The 17,100-nt window shown below is 46.6% G+C and overlaps 2 protein-coding genes across 3 annotated transcripts in view; both read right to left on the bottom strand.

Annotated features, from left to right (window-relative positions):
* Positions 1 to 419, bottom strand: part of LRRC8D (leucine rich repeat containing 8 VRAC subunit D) — a 52,088-nt gene extending 51,669 nt beyond the window's left edge. Inside the window, exon 1 of one of the 2 annotated variants that reach the window (XM_058808768.1) lies at positions 188 to 419. The gene's annotated coding sequence lies outside the window, so the exon portion shown is untranslated. The remainder of the gene's footprint in view (positions 1 to 187) is intronic. The other variant, XM_058808769.1, reaches the window with a different exon arrangement.
* A 13,401-nt stretch (positions 420 to 13,820) lies between these two features.
* LRRC8C (leucine rich repeat containing 8 VRAC subunit C) overlaps positions 13,821 to 17,100 on the bottom strand; it is a 38,361-nt gene continuing 35,081 nt past the window's right edge. The window contains exon 4 of the mRNA XM_058808436.1: positions 13,821 to 14,006. Within this exon, the coding sequence (XP_058664419.1) occupies positions 13,915 to 14,006 (92 nt within the window). The 3' untranslated portion in view covers positions 13,821 to 13,914. The remainder of the gene's footprint in view (positions 14,007 to 17,100) is intronic.

A 17,100-nucleotide genomic window follows, 5' to 3' on the forward strand; every position in this document is an offset into this window, starting at 1 on the left:
CCGCCGAGGCACACCGGGCTGGCAGCAGCACCGGCGAACCGGCCCAGGCCGGTCTGCGCGCAGAAAAAGATAAAGAGGAGCGCGAGGGAAGGCGCGGGGAGGGGGTGCCGGTGAGGATGCCGCCCCCTCCCCGCGGCCCCTCCGCCGCCTGCCCGACCGCCTCCCGCCGGCCCCGCGCACGCCTCACCTCAGGGACGGCTCTGCGGGCTGCGGACCCCGAGAGCCGCCCGGCCGAGCCGAGCCGAGCCGTGCGTGCGGCGGGAGCGCAGAGCTTCTCGGCGGCGGTCAGTCCCACGGAGCTGCCATGCGGGCGGGCAGAGGCGGGGCGGGCTCGGCTCCTAGCAGCGTCCTGCAGCGCGCACCCGCATGGCTCGGCGTGCGGACAGCACCGGCTGCCGGCGGCGGCGGGGCCGGCGGGGCGGCGGCCAATGGCTCCCGCGGCGCCGCGCATGTGAGGGCCGGGCCGGGCCGGCCCCGCCCGCTCGCCCCCCGCGCAGCCGCCGCGCTCAGGTGCCGCGGGCCGGGACCACCGGGGCTGAGCGGGGGCGCTGGAAGTGTCCGCGGGGCGCGGCAAAGCCCGAGGGGTGTTCGCGGTGCGTAGGTAAATGGAACGTCGTGCGTGAGCCAAATAAAGCAGCGACAAGTTCATATTGCGTGGCTTCATTATTAAAATATTATCATGGGGAAGGAGGGAAGTTATTTCATTTGTCTGTCTTGAGCCGTTGAGGGAACCAAAAAGTCGAAGGCAGCTTTAGCTGGGGCGGGGGCTGCACCGCTGGGATCGCACGCACGGATTCTTCCACGGCGGCTCCAGAGGCTGAACACAGGACACCGAGGAAGAAGCCGAACTGACCCCGATCCTCACCCGAAATCCCCTAGAACATTTTTTTCCTCCTTTAACTGAAAAGCCACCGATATCCTTAAATATTTCTTAAACACTGAACTGACACGTGACCAGACATGCGGGTCTTTTTAACTAAATGTAATCTCTTGCCTTTGAAAGTATATTGGCCATGATGAAGAATGGAATTAAAAATAAAAACAAAAAAAACGAGCTTATCTTTTCCATATTTTATTTCCTCCCCATGTTTTCAAGGACTGGAGGAGATGGGAAGTGATTTTTGGTGCTTGTTCAGAATAGCTTTATGGCCCTTTAAAGATTGAGAATTTCCCTGTTACATTTTTAGATGCATTTTTAATCAGACCTTCTGGTCTAAATGACTGTATGACGTATCTAAGGTTACAAATGAAAGCACTTCTTAGCAACAATTCACTCTGAGACCAGGAAAAATCAGGCCAGCTTGTCCTGCTCTCAGCTGTTCAGCACTATTTTCATACCAGTTTTCATCTGGTGGGGAATTTTAGCAGAGCTCAGATTTAGTCTAATGAGCTAATGAGTCAATTATTTTAAGCTTTGATTTTTAATACCTTCATTTGGCCTTTTAGCTATTTTCTTCCCTGAGATCATCATCACTTGTGTTACTTTTGGCCAATATTTTAGACCTCACTGTTTTCTCAAGAAGGTGATTTTATTATCTATTTACTTATTTCTGCTCTGACCCAGTGGCCAAGGCACACAGGGTGTGTAATACTGGGACTCCACAGAGAGGGAGGGTTAATAGAGATAAAAGCAGTCCAATCTGGTAAACATCAAGGCAAGTGAAAACAGATAATAACAAGAGCTGCTGGCTGGGAAATCCTGACTCGAAGGCAGCTGGCAGAGAAATCCAAGCGGAAGAAAAAAGGATTTTTTCAGATGCCAGAGCTGGTCAGAGCTGGCTGAATCCACATTCACTTAGCAATCAAGATACTTTGCCAAGCTGAGGCACACCAGCAAAACAAACAAATGGCTCTGGGGACCTGAGAGAGAAGACACCTGGAACTGGGCAGATCCGGATCCAATTAAGATTCCCTTTCCGACGGGGCAAACAGGAGTGTGAAGACTCACCTCCTACAGAACATATGCTGAGTTGTTTGGTTTTTGTTCTGGTTTGGATCTTTTTTTTCCACTGTTTTGGTATGTATTTAAAGGCAACGCAAATGGGTTTTAATTTAAACCTCTCTACACCCTCTCTTTCAAGCTTTTCTAGTAGAGACCTCTCCCACTGTTTCAGGTTTGGTCTTCCCCAGGCTCAAGTTTGAGTACTTTTGGGCAGCTCTTTCTACCTTGCTCTTTCTGGCTCTGACCACCTAGGACATGCTGAGGTGGGACAGAAAAGAGAGAAGGGAAATTATAAATTTAAAAGAGCTCAGTTTGGGGCAAATAAAAATCCCAGCTGTTCTGTTATCCTGCTATAGTCTATAGGCAAAAGTACAAGGCAGCCAACTCCCACGTTACTCCATGTGATAAAAAAGATGCAAGGAAACAGAGGCTATGGGGGGAAAATGGCTCTTTTCCACTTGCACAGTTTTTACATTGGCCCTTTACAATTAAATAAACTAATATTGTTATTTTGATTTGTGGCTCAGAGAACTGAGTTAGTGATTACATTAACAAGCAATAGCAATGCAGCCACATGCCTCACAGGATAAACCAATCCTGTTTGGATTTACAACTGCATTTTACTTTCAATTTTTCAAATTCCATAACCTTGAGTAGCCAAATATGTCATATTTTTCAACCTTATTGTTATCCTCATTCTTATATCATTAAAAATTTTTAGAAAATATCAGCCCTCCAACAGAGTTACAGTTTTGGCCAGGTGGAAAGCTAACTATTTATTCTGAGATGATTTCCAGTACTTTCCTTCTTTCACTCAAGCAGCCATACTGTGCATCTCATATATATCTGTATGACATTGTCCAGCAGGTTCAGTCCAAGGGAGCCAGCTGCAAAAGAAACACCAGCAGAAGGTGAACGTAAGGAAGAGATGGTGTCAAAAATAGAGTGCACCAGTGGCTCCTCAGAAAACAGTGATAAAATTCCATACTGGGAAATATTTCAGTCCTGGCTTTGAGTGGGCTGACAAAATTTTGTTCCAAGCAACTTTAAGATGAAGAGGAATTTTGATAATGTGGATTAGACAAGATAACCTTTAAAGATGCCTTCCAACCCAAAGTATTCTATGATTCTATGATTAAGAAGTAGATGAGGTAGCAGTTACTCGGGAAGAAGTATGGACAGCTACATAGAAGAGGCACAGGCAGGGAATTGGCTTTCCCCCTCCAGAAACACCAATTTGGCTCCATGGAACGGGCAAAGCATGAAGGGGAAGACTCCAGTTTAAATAAGGAGGAGGATGCACATGAGTCACTTCTCTTGGCTACTGGCCACCTGTTTTACAGAAAGAGTGTTTCTAAGTGCTGAACAGCTCAGCCCGTGGTGTTCACCCAGGACACATGGGCAGGACGATGGGGCTGGGGCTGCAGTCAGATTTGTCAGCCCCCATCTGCCACCACCACCCCCAGGGGCATTAGTGCCACCCCTGTGCCACACACCCACCATAGTGGCAGTGAGGATGACCTCCCAGGCACAACTGGGCGAAGTGCTGGCAGCTGGTTTGTTGTCCTGCCAGCAGATGTTGGCAAGGGCCTGCTCTGCACATGCCCACAGCTGGCTGTGGAGAGCCTGTTCCATGGAGAGCCAGCTGTGAGGTGTGGGCTCTGCTGTCTCAGAGAGGACAGGGAAGGAGAAGCCCCAGGGCTGTGATCCTGTGCTACCACACTGCTGCAGCTCAGTCTGCCCATCACCAGGACAAACTGCCAAAGCTTTCAGAAAGTCTAATCAAATTATCAGACAGTCTTCCTTTTGATACATTTTTACTGACAATCCCAAAGAAATTGAAGAAAAGAAAAAAAAGCATGTTTTTTCCAATATAAATAGCATTGCAAAACCCTGTCCCTACTAGGTTAATTAGTAATTCCATCAATTTCTTTTTTAAATTCCTGCTAACCAACTTTCTTTGCCATTATATGACTCCATTATAAACAATTATCCAGACCTGTGTTATCAATGTTTCTGAAGATACTTTGCTATTATGCTTGTCTTCAATCACCTGGCACAGCAGCCTCTGTATTAAAAACACAATTACTCTTAAAGGCCTTGCAAGCCAGCCTATTCTGGCTAGAATTCTCCCAGCTTCTGAACTTCCTGGATGGAAATAAATCACTGCTTACCTTGTCTTTGTGCTGGAAAAAGGAATGAATTACTGTTTTAGATAAACAGCAGTTTCTACTTACATCCATAACTCCACAATGTGCTCACCAGTTCTTTTGTTTCATTTGTGATAATATGTCAGCCACCCAATGTGCAGTTCCACTTCTAAAAATTTGGGGGATGGCCTCATTCTTAGCAAGTACCTTTTTGTATTCTGAAACAAGAGCAGCAGCCATGATGGTGTGCATTGCAAGCAGCCTGTGTTATCACACTGCAGCTCAGCAAAGTTTTTCAAGTGATGGCAGGAACACATGCTGGCTGCTTCTGATTACTCAGAAGACCTAGTTTTCAGGAGTTCTCAAATTTCATCCAGTGGATAGACAAACAGATGGCCAATCTGTTTCATTCTGTACTTATCAATAAAGGACTATAAAGTCACAAAACACAGAGCATCATATGAGATGGGAGGCATGGCAGGAAGGCCATAAACTGAGCTGCAGGCAAACCTGCCCTTCACCCTGGCAGCTTGCCAGGGCAGAACTTACTTTAGCAGAAGCAAGAATATGGTTGTGCATTGCTTGGCCAGCCCAAGATAGAGCCTGTGTCAGTTAAATGTACTGTCTGGTAATATGGGTGTGTATACTCAGTGCCCAGGCAGGAATCACTGCTGAGATGTTGAGTACCTTCAGATCTTGAGAGCCAGCGGGCTGGGAGGAGGGGTTCATCTGTGCCAGTCTACTTAATCTACTTAGCTCTTCCTATTTTCTTGATTTTGCACTTTACTTGCTTCTATGATCTCTGCCTCTTCCACTCAACACCATTTCCACAATTACTAAATGCTAAACATGAAAACTGTAGAGGAAATAAAAATTTAAAAGCTGTCATAGTCAGAATTAGCAGGGTAAGACCAAAAGAACCTTTCAGATGTCACACTTTGTCTACCCTGCTCTCTGGAACAGTTTCCCTGCTTTCCCAGGGACATTTCAGTGTATTATTTCTTTCTTCAAATCATGCCTGAAAGCCCTTCTTTCCCCTTCAGATCTCAATTGGCTTTCTCACTGAAATGGCTGTGGCTCCATGTGCAAACGGAGTGACACAAAACCTAAGTGCCCTACCTGGATCTAGGACAATGGTGGCCTTTAAAGAAATGGCAAGCCAGTTATCTTCAGAGTGCTAAGCTGTACCTGTGCTAGCACTTAACCTTTACTTCCCCAATCACACTGGTACCATAGTTAGACCTTGCTGATTTTGTTATTCCTTTGGAATACGTTTCCTTAAAATAGCCTAGCCACAAGGGCGTAATGAGGTGCACAGCTGGGCAAAGCTTTCTGAGCAGCAGGAGGAAAAAGAAAGAACGTATGTGGGACCAAAATGCTCTGAGCCTGCAAATGACTGATCTCCAGTCATTCAAATGGCTAAAGATTAAGGACTCACCCAACTAGATCAGGAAAAAATCCAGACAAACAACCCCTCTCCCAAAAAAACCCAACCCAAATCCAAATTGGAAAAAAACAACAACAACAACAAAAAACCCCAACCACCAAAAACTATCAAATTTGAGGAATACGAGGCAAAAACGGGGGGGGGGGGGGGAGGGGGGGGAGGGGAGATAAGGGAGTAATATTTATATCTTACATGCTGCATTTTGTCTCTGCCTTCCTATTTTACCATGGAGCAAAGAAACCACTAGTCATTCTGTAGAAGGAGACTGTAGAACTCCTGTTTTAACATGGAGCTCCATAATCAGGGACCCAGATGTACTTAGAGCTTTTTTCCCACCTCAAGAACTGCAAAAGGGCTGCTTGTTTGTTTGGTTTTTGTTTGTTGTTTGTTTGGTTTTTTGTGCCTGGGAGCCTACAGAACCCAGACTTGCCAACACAGCACTAAAAGAAGTTTTGCTTGAAATGGGCTATATTAATCTTCTTACCTTAAATGCAGCACATTCTGCTAGTTATGTGTATATATTATAGATCAAACAAAATCAATTGCTCCATTCTATCAATTTTACCCAAGGGAAAACATAGCAACAACATGACATAAATTCACCTCTGAAATCCTTTTCCCAACACTTTTTCAAATACAGTATTTGAAACAGTAAACCAAAGTATTCCAGTCACTAAAGCTTCTACAATTAAATATCCACTGTCAGTCTAGCATCACACTATCCACTCTAACAATACACACCTTAAAGATTCCAAATACTCCTGTGATTCCTGTGCACAGCCACCATGGCATTCAGCATGCTAATTTCAAATCTCCTGTTCCAAACACTGATACAAAGGAGGAGTGTTGCACACACATGCAATGACAGGTAAGAAGGTTACTCTAATGTCCAAATAATTTGTTTTCTCTCCATTTAACTTGAATATAAAGTAATTGGAGAAAGCACTGGTAATATTTTTATACATTAGAGGGCATAAGTGCAGCAAATTCACTGCCAACACTGTATAGCCACCACAAAACATATACCTCCCCCAGCCTCAAACACCTTCAACTTATTACCATTTAGAAATAGGTAGAGGGAGGAGGAAGGTCTGATCACGCCTTTACCTAAAATAACGTTTTGCTTTGTCAGGTTAATTATACGTTCTGACATCAGAAACTGAAATTAGCAGGCGATTTTCCCTTGGGTTGCCCGGACACCATGGAATGAATCATGCCCGCTCTTGTGCTGCACCCGGGACCACGGAGAACAAGGGATGGAAAGACCAACACATTTGTTTCCTTGCTCTGATCCCTGTGGCTAGAGTCATAGCCACGATCTGGCTTTGTAAGGGCTGTGATGTGGCTGGCTGGTATTGCTGTCATCCCCAGTGTGGCAGAAATGGCCATCAGCTACCAGTGGGTGCATTTCCACTGCCACAAAGGCATATTCACTGCCTTCCTTTGATCCTGGTGTGAACCCATGGCACCAGAGTTTCTCAAAATGTCACTGAAACTTTCTGAAATTAATTTGATGTGACAACAGTGTTCAACACAGGGCATTCTCCTCAGAAAAAATACAGCCAGACCTTTTAGCACTTAAATACACAAAACCCACTCTCCAAGTAACTAAGATACCCTTCTCCTCCTTACAGCTATTTAGCACAAGATGCCCTGAAGTTAGCCTAAGTCTTAAATCTTAGAAAGAGCACCCAGACACATCTTTTGATTGTCTCATTCTTGTTTTTTTATACCTAAAGTTCTCCTGGCATTTTGTTTCCATGGTGGCTGCTTTTCAACTACTCCCACGCTGAAGCCCCTTTTTCCTTCATCCATTCACGCTGTTCAAAGCTCCCTACCTGGTGCAGCAGAGCAGCCTGAAGTTACCTCCGTCCACCCCAGCCCGCCTCCCTCCTTCCCGGGGCTGCTCCTGCCAAGCTTCGCCTGCTCCTCTTCCTCTCCCGGAGCTCCCTCTGCTGTTGGACGCAGCTGCGAGCCCGCGGAGAGCCGAGCGCTGCTGCCGGGCGGGATGGATCTCCGGCAGGGCAGGATAAATGGAGCTGCATCCTTGCTGCTCGCCCCGCAGGGGTGTTCTTTCTGTCCGAGCGTCAGAGCTATAGGAAAATTTGCCTTTATGTTCTGTCTCCAGCTGTTTAGCGTAGGACATGAGCACAATGGTGTGGAGTAGCTGCAGACTCAAACTGCTGATTAATTACAAGAGATTCTATAGGAAAGGAAGGGAAAACGCTGCCAAAATTTATGAGTGAAAAATAAGGCCCCATCCTGTGAAAGCCATGTGCTTTTCCTGCCTGCTGTAGGCAGACTGGCCTCACTATGACAGCCTTGCTGGAGGGCACCTACACACTGCAGGCACCTGGAGGTATGTGCCAGCTGCAGCAGGCCATGCTGAGCCAGGGCATGGGAGATTTGAGCCCCCAGCCCCACGGCACATGGGCATGAGGAGGGGGGATGCTCACTCTCCCATCGCTCCCTGCAGAGCTGTCCCCTCGCCATGGGCCACACAGGCCCCTCACTGCTGGCAGGATGCTCAGCAGCTCTCACTCTGCTGCGCTTTGGGATTCCTAGGATTGGAGAAAGAGAGCACAAGACACCCATTTCACAGCAGTAAAAACCTGCCATAATTTGTGCTGGTTTCTGCAGGGGCAGAGCCATGCTGTCCTGGTGGCCAGGGATGGTGCTCGGCTCTGCTCCCACCCTGAGCAGTGTGACACAGAAAGGCACCGAGCTGTCCCCTGCTAACGCTGCCACGTTGGCACACTTGTTGCATTTGCCTTCCTATGTTGCCATAGGAACTACAGCCCCAGCATCTGCTCCTGCTGCTCCCTGCCACGCTGCCTCTGCACCCCACTGGGCTCAGCCCACTTCTGCTTCTGTGCCAGCCTGATCATGCCTCCCCCTCACTCACGAACTCCCTGCCTCATCCTCTTTTTTGGGTGACAATCAGATTACTGCTGTAGCAGTTAATTATTGCATTAGTTATAATTTGCCTATTCATTTGTCTATCTTCTTCCCTCCCACCTTGGAATAATTCCATCTCTCCATCCTTTCCACCTTCACACTACCTCTGCTGTTTGACTCCAATCCCCTTTTCTCTTGCACTCCTCAGCTACACAAAGCTTTGCTGCACTGCTCTACCCTTTCCTTCCTCTTTATCTCCCTGCTACTCCCATCGTCTGTGCTCTCTCCTAACACCTCTTGCTCCATCCTCTCTCCCAGTCCTCCTACAGTTTCCTTCTCTTTAGACCCCTTGCCTACCACCTCATGTTACTTCTTCACATAGGTCTTCTCTTTCTTCTCCCCCTGTGCAGGGGTACTGCCAGCTTCTCCCAGGTCTGAGCCAGGCTTGTTCCTCTCCTGGACTCTCCCTGGCTCTTACACAGTCAACAGAATTACTCTGCTCCTACTTATCCAAATACCCTAGAAACTGTATCTTCTGCCACCTCCTTTAGCCTTACTCAATCCTTCACAGCTCCAAATCCTCACTTTCCTCCAGGCTCCTTTATCAAGACTTCCAAGGTAAGCACCTTATAATTTCCCCTTGTCCCTAAATCCCACCCTTTCTTCTTCTTTGTTCTCTGAATGGGAAAATCCAGCACCACAGCTAACTCTACCCTCAGCCTAACAAGCCTGATCTATACCTTTATTCCAGTGATTGCAACATTAATTTTCACAGCCTCTCACTCCTCCATCTCTATCCCCATCCCTCTGGTTGTGTTGCTGCTTCTGGTGCCATTAATTGCAAATTCCCTTTGAAGCTGTATTCCTTCCTGTCTTATGGAATTACTTTTCTTCTCTGCTGCCTTCTTTCTTTCCACAAAGACCCTTGGACCAGGACCTCAGTGTCCTCCTTCTATTCCCACCCCAGGCACATTATTCATCCTTCCTTGCCCTCATCTGTTCCCTGCCCTTTCCACAGGGGAGTCTCCAGCAAGCCTATCTACTCCTTCCTCTCCTCACAAATGTCTCCTGGGTGACCTTCTGGAGAGCACCTCATCTGTTTGGAGGGCTTCAGCTAACATCTACAGCTCTGCTGGTCCCCACTACTGATGGATGTCTCTCCACCTTGCATCTCAGCCAACCCCTATCCTTTCCTAGATGAACTGAGTGCTGCTAACATCACCTCCTCTGCTTCTTTTACTTTCCTTGCAAGTCCCTTGCATTTGCACACTCTGTTTTCCTACTAGAAACATCACTCTTTCTTGCTTTGTTTCTTTTGCTTCCACTTCTCCAGCTTCATTTCACCACCACAAAACCACCAGTGGTCATGAAATTGTAACATTTAAACTATTGCTGCAGGACATGCAGGAGGTGCATATGAGAGAGCATGTAAGGATGCTCTAAAGGCATGGAATTTTCCATTTGTATTATATTTTCATACATACTTCAGACCATCTGTGGAAAACTGTAAAATGACTAGTTGAAAACATATTATAAAATTGTGTTATTTTACTTAAAACATTAATTTAGCAGACTCAGATCTGAAAACTCAGCAAAGCGTGAACACTTTTCTTGCATTTCCCAATTTTGCTCATCTTTTAACAACAACAAGATCTCATAGTTTAATGTGATCCAGAACCTTCCCCTACTGTCTGTGACTCTTGAACCCACATTTGGCTGCTAGCTTGGCATGTGTTCCGTTTTTCTGTAGTCTCAGGTACACATGTGCTTGTTAATGCAGCCTGCAGTAATTTGCATGTGTGTTCTCAAGTAAGGAAAAGTGAGGCCACACTTCATGATTTTGTAATGACACCTCTGGACCCTGAGATCAGTACATCACCAAGTCTTTTATTGGCCTGTTTGCAGTGTTCCTTTAGGTGCTTTTTGCACACTGTGTTGTCATGCTATTTATATATTTGGACTCAAATTTCCAGCTTTGAACACTCTCTGTCCATTGGAACAGCATCCTGGATATACTTGAAGTTAGCTTTGTGGCCATCTCTTTCCTGCTTTCCAGTATTTCTATCAAGTTTCAAAATGTCATTTTGTGGCAATTCTGGCCTGGAGGAGACTGGCAGCTTTATGTTCCTAATGTCCCTGGTTTTCCCTATATGAAATTTCTACACTTTAGTTACAAACTTCTGGAAAAAGAGACTGTCTGTGCTGTTAGCTCTCAACCACCTTTTTTTTTTTTTTTTCCCTTGTATAGAACAGCTTGTCTTACCTGTGCTTACTGCAGAATTTCTTCTTCATGTCTGAATACCAGTTGTTGAATGTGTCTTTAAACACTTCTTGCACACCCTCTATGTGCCTTTTTCCTTGTGCTATCGGTAAGTTCTTTTGTCTTTCCGTTTCAAAACCAGCTGAGTTCCACTGCAAAACAAATTCAGGTTAGGGCAATAGGGATGGATACCCAAACTTTCAAATTACAGAACCCTATGCTTGATGCTGCTGTGGCATGAGCTCTCCTGGTACTCACATACATTGTCTCCCTGATCTGTATTGCTTCCATTGCAAACCCCTTTGCTTGGATGGCTAATCAGTAAATCTGAATATTTATAAAACGACAATGAAAGGTCATTTTATAAATTCACTGAAAAGGTTACTGAAAGGTCATTTCAGTAAATTCACTGAAAACAGCCTAATTTTTCCAATTTATGCCCACTTACTATGCCACTTTTTCTAGGTTTCCTGCAGTGACAGTGGTCCATCACAATACCTCCAGAGACACAACCTCCACATATGAGTTCCTACACATTAATTGTGGTGGGAGTAGCTGACTCCAGCAGGCAAAGTTTTTCATTCAGAGCTTGTTTGCAGAATCAGAAATTAATCTCCAGGGGTTTGAGACAGTCCCACAGCCTCATGCCCAGCCCTAGGGAATCCACATTTTTTCCCTTCTTTTATAACTAGGTTTTGTTTCACACAAACCTCTTGATAACAAGCAGCAGCTGCACGGAGCAGTGGCAGCTTGTGAGTGAACCGGGATATTTCTTGTGCAAGAGGGAAGAGCCAAAATGCACCTAAGGAAGAACTCCAGGAAGGATTGGACAGCCAGTGTCTTGTGAATTGTACTCCACATCAGGACTACTCAGATGGGAAGCACTGTCTAAATTTGTAAATCTGTAAATTGGGATTGGGAATCGAAAACGGGGAATGACTGGGGGAGATGCTGTGACCAGTACCCTCCTCCAGGGGGAGGAACGTGCTGGAAAACGACGGACAATTAAGCCCTTCGAAGCACAGGTTCTATTCCTGCAATATTCACCATTAAATTTTCCATCGTAAGTCCAATATTTCTATGTGCACTGGCCAGCTCTTCGTGGTAACATCAGACACCAGGCCAATGTTTCTTTCTATTGTCTTTGCATCTCCCAAAGGACCTTTGGTTTGAGTTTCTTCGCCAGCAAATAAGCAGCAAAAGGAGTTGACAGATGAAGGAATGAGCTGACAGATGGTAGGAATGAGCTGACCATGTTAGTGGTTGCTGTTTATTCTTCTCTGAACAAAGTACAACCAGTTTTCCCAGAGCTGCATGAACAGGAAGGAAGAGTTGATCTCTACTTTAAGCATGTAATGACAGGGATGAACTCCCAGCTGGTGAAACTGGGGCTGGAGGTAGCTGATTTCACTCTTTTTGTGTCACTTACTCCTGTGTGGATTTCCTAAATCTAGGTGAGCAGAATGTGTCTCAGAAATAGTGGCTTGGTTTGCCAGGGGGAAGGACAAGGTGAGCTCCACACTGCTGGTGTCCAGGCTGTTGGAGACACAAGCAAAGGAGGCTGCTCTCCTCCCCTTTTTGCAGTCAGGCTGTGTCCTTACCTCCTCCTTTTGGGCTTGGAAAAAACAGGAGAAGCAGAGGAGAGATGGTCTTTCAACTCAACTCAATCAGCAGAGCCACTACCTACACCAAATTCCCAGATCACTGAGCTCACATTAATGTAAGACCCTTGAATTTTCCTTTCCTAGAGCTGGATTATTTGGAAAATAGGCAAGTCACTATACCCGTGGATAAGCTTGTTGTGTTCTCTATAGCAAGTCCATGGCTGGATTGGAGTTTGCAGTTTGTCTCAAAACTAATACAAAACCTGCCTTTGAAGTGCAGTAGGTATTACAGGGGAGTGGTACATGCGCCTCTGGGATCCAACCTGCCAGATCTCTCCTTGTTTGGACACCACAGCAGTGTCTTTGCTCAATGTGGTACAAGAATTGGAACATAGAAAAGTAAGAATGGATCAGACACACAGAGTTGCTGGATCATCACTTCACTTTTTCAAGATTTTTCCCAGTCCATTCACTTGAGTTTTGTGGATGTTTTCTTACTGTTCCAATTCACGTGTGTACGGGCTTGAAAAATGCTGATAGAGGTCTTTGAAAACCCTGAATGCAGCCAAAGGAGAGGACTGAACTCTCCCACCTGTACAGACACAATTGTGTGTTGACACCTGCAGACCAAAGCTTATGAATTCATTTTCTGTCTCTAGGAATTTGAAGGTAGGATGCAGCATTTTACTGCATCTCTGGTAAATTAGTGCCTGGCACAGCTTCATGAAGGACATGGGTCAGCAGCCAGAAGTGCTTGCAGACATGACACAGGACCATGAGAGACCTCACTTCTGCTGGAATAAGAACTCAAGGTAAAGCAGGATATTGTCAATAGCAAGACTTTAATGATCTCTGTGGAAATTGAACAGACCTTGAGTTGCTCTGAAAACATCCCATGACACTGTTTATGAACTGCACTTGCAGAAGCTCTACCTTTATGAAACACAATAATAGTTTTATTACAAACCTGGAAAACCCCATGCTTTGAAAGAATAGCTCCTTTTAGGTCAAGAAAGCTTCTTTTACTTCACTTGGGGTGTGCAAAAGAACCACAGAAAACTGCATGGGTACATGATCCAGAGAGATCACGTGGAGAGCACTGAAGGGAAATACAGGCCTCCCTTTCTTCCCATCATTGTGTTTGGAATATGTTTCCAATTGCACTAGTCACAAAGCAATCAAAGAAACTTGTCTACAGTGGCAAACTGAAGATGCCCTATCAGACCACATTACATGGTGCTACACAGTATTGAATCCTTAGTCACAACAGAAAAAACAACATCCACATGACTGTAGGCAACAATACACTCAATTTCCATATGTCTTAACAGAAAAGGGAGCACAGCTCTTCAAAGAAAATTAAATCTGTCTTTGGAGGATGCCCACGAACATGTTTCTTCCCCCTCTTGGATCCTTACCCAGCTTCCCACCTTCCCTTGCATAAAATGGGGAAGAAGGGAGGCCACCCCCTGCAGCACCCAAGAGGCAAAGAGCTCATCAGCCAGACACCCTTGGCTCTTCCCGGATTGCCAGCAAGCTCCAGTTCCTGCAGCCCATCCTTCATCATCTATCACCTGTGTTAGTAGGCTGTTCCTTAGGTTTGAGGGCTTTGCTCAAATGCTTTTCTGATATGGTTTTGAGTGTGCAACATCTAGCATTCCCAGTCTTGATCTGCTTGCCTGAATGTCTGCTGGTTTTAACAGTTCTGCAAAGGAAAACAAAAGAAAAATTATTAAACAATGCAGCCATGGCCTCATGGTAGCACAACATCTGGGGCTGGCCACCACCACAAGGAGCAGCCTGGCCTCAGTGGGCTCAGGACCTGCTGTGGGAGCCTTGGCTATGAATAACTTATTTAGAAGAACAAAGAGAACAGTAACAGACTTTCTGTCATGCTCCAAAATCTATCAGAGATGACTGAAGCCTGTTACTGCTATCTTCCAGTACTTGTTATAAAAGTATATCTATATCTAGCACTAAGAAACACTTTTTTTTTGTTGTTGTTTGTTTGTTTGTGGGTTTTTTTTTTTTTTTTTTTTTTTTTTTTTTTTTTTTTTTTTTGTTAGGTCACTCTTGCAGCATGAGTAGAGTAAGTAAAAACTGCAAAGGAAAAATGTTTCCTTTTTATTACTGCAAAGATACTTCGAAGATGGTCACGCCAGGGAAGTAAACTCTGCTCAAGCTAGAGCTGTTCTGCTGTTCTCTGACCGGAATGAGTGCTCTGCTCACACCACCCCAGTGAGCGCTGCACAGCGGCTGCTGAGCCTCTGGGAAGGTGTCTGCACAAATGTGTCCCTTTGTCTAGCGGGCCGGGTGCTCAGGCAGCAAGAATTGCCGCTGGAAGGGCTCGCAATCTGGCCGAAATCCCATCACAGGGCGGCGGGCAGAGCGTCCCGAAACGCCGGCAAATGGCCTTTAGACCCTGGCGCTACCTGGCCCCCACAGCAGGTGCCACGGCGGGCCGCTGCCCGGCCCCGCGCCTCAGCCCCGCACAACCCCGGGCCCCGCTCACCCTGGACCCCGCACAGCCCCAAGGGCCCGCACCTCAGCCCCGCTCACCCCGGGTCCCACTGCGGGACATGACCCGCATTAGCAGCAGCTCTATCGCGGGGCTGCCGCCCGCGGTCGGGGCCTGGAGCCGCCCGCCGGCAGGAGGCACCCGGGAGCCGTGCGAGGACAGCGGCACGGGGACAGGGCCGTGCTGGAGCTCCGGCACCCCGCGCCCAGCCCCGGCCAGCCCGCCCCGCACCCGGCCCGGACACGGCCCTGCTGGCCCGCGGCTGCCCCAGGGCCGGGCCTGCACCGCCCGCGGGCAGCAGCCGGCCATGGCCGCAGGGCAGAGTGCCGCTCCTCTCTCGGAGAGCACGCAAGGCTTTACCCTTAGAGATCACCTTGGCACTGCACTCCGGGCCCGTCATTGCTACTCACAAGGATTCATGATGACGCTCTGGAAAAAGCCAATATTGTCCTGTTTCCATGACCAGTAAGAGAGGCAGCCACGGGAGAATGTGTGCCATGTTGTTAAAGCTGAGTCTGTTTACACCCACACTATGAATTAATGAACTTCAGAATGGTGGCAGGTTTTAAACTTCTCTTTCCTTTCTTATTGACATTTTTGGCCAGGAAAGCATTACACACTGGAATATTAAAAAAGAATAGCAGAAAGAGAAGGAAAAGCAAAGGCATGGACGGGAAACCCCACCAAAACCAACAACAACAACAAAAAAAAAAAAAAAAAACAAACCAAACAACAAAATTAGGAATGAAGAGAAGTTGCAAGGATTTCTCAGTTCATGGATGTGCTGTGACTGAGCAGAGCAGCGTTACCCCTGGGGCACACCGGGGCCGCACCAGGCCATGCCCAGGGCGGGCTGCCCGGGGGCTGGGCGCGGGGTGCCGGAGCTCCAACCTCTGCCGGTGTCGTGGCACCCTCAGCCCTGCTTGCCCTCCTGCCTGTGGCTCCACAGCCGCTTGCAAGGCCCCGGTGTTTCATTCCATAGATCTCCCCAGTTCCACGGCTGTGAAAGCCCACCCTGGCACATCCTTTCTCCAGGTATCCTGGGCACATGGTGTGCAGGGAGCACTGGAAGGGCTACAGCCAAACCCACAGCTTCTGAGTGCTTTGTCAGCCCCTGAGGTACTGTTCTCAGGGTCGTGCCCTCCACCCCATGACAGCCTTGGGTATTCCCAGTAGTCCTCACACTGGTGGTGCCCATGGAGGGCTGTGCAAGCTCCTGCCTCTGTCAGCACAAGAGCAGTGTCCCATTGTAGCATCTCTGCTGCACTGGTGCAGCTGCTGGCTGCTACAGGTGAATCTTTGCATTTTTAACCTCCCCACTTTTCCAAGGGAAGGAAGCACTTCACCTCTTGCAGTTAATCTATTTACTTTTGTGTGATAAAAGCCAATTCCTAGAGAAATTTATTCCTCATGCCTCTTCTCTCTGAATTTCCCATTAATAATTACTCAGTCCGTCAATCAGGTTTGTAGGCTTTTTTGGTTTTTTATATTTTACCTACAAGATGATTCTGTGTCTTTCTTGCTTCTCTCTGGTTTTAATGTGATAGCACACAGAGACTGCACTGTGAACAAGTGAAACTGCATGTTCAAACCTCTATGGAAACCCTGACAGGCTCTATATTTTATGATTTGAAGGTATTCATAATTCAACAGGAAGCTTTCAAAGTGCATACATATGTACATACATTCTCCTTTTTCTTTGATTTAATATTTTGCCTGCTTTTCAGAGGAAGCAGCTGCTCATCACATACCTAAACCATTATAATTTTTAAAGAACCACAAACCTGAAATTGTTTGCAATTGTTTTCTCTTTTTCTCTACTCACCTGTTTTTCAAGTTACATTCCAATGAGTCTGTTTTAAATTCCTTTTCCTATTGTTGAAAGACTTATGGACTGTTCTGCTCCTGCTGTACTATCTGTATCCCTGTATTGATGATTGGAATCAAAATATCCTTCTCTCTGAATAGACACTGTAAGATGTGCCTGACCTCTGTTCTATAACCACATTCAAAGCATTTGACCTAATTTTTCAGTAGATAACTGCACAGTGCCGACAATGCCAGCAACCCCTTTGCTGTACCATCAGCAAACCCAGTAAAAGGGGTGAATGGAAAGGATGAGGATGGTGGTAGAGATCTAAAACTTCTGTGGTTTCCTGTACTCTGGTTCCAGTGTGAGACAAAGCAACTGGTATGTTCTGGGATTGCCTGAGACACTTGGGTCAATTAAACAGCCTCTGGCTGAGCCCCAGTTGCCTCTGTACTTACTGTTCCCCCCAGA

This window comes from Ammospiza caudacuta, chromosome 7 (assembly GCF_027887145.1).
Source record: "Ammospiza caudacuta isolate bAmmCau1 chromosome 7, bAmmCau1.pri, whole genome shotgun sequence".
In the NCBI taxonomy this organism is placed as follows: domain Eukaryota; kingdom Metazoa; phylum Chordata; class Aves; order Passeriformes; family Passerellidae; genus Ammospiza; species Ammospiza caudacuta.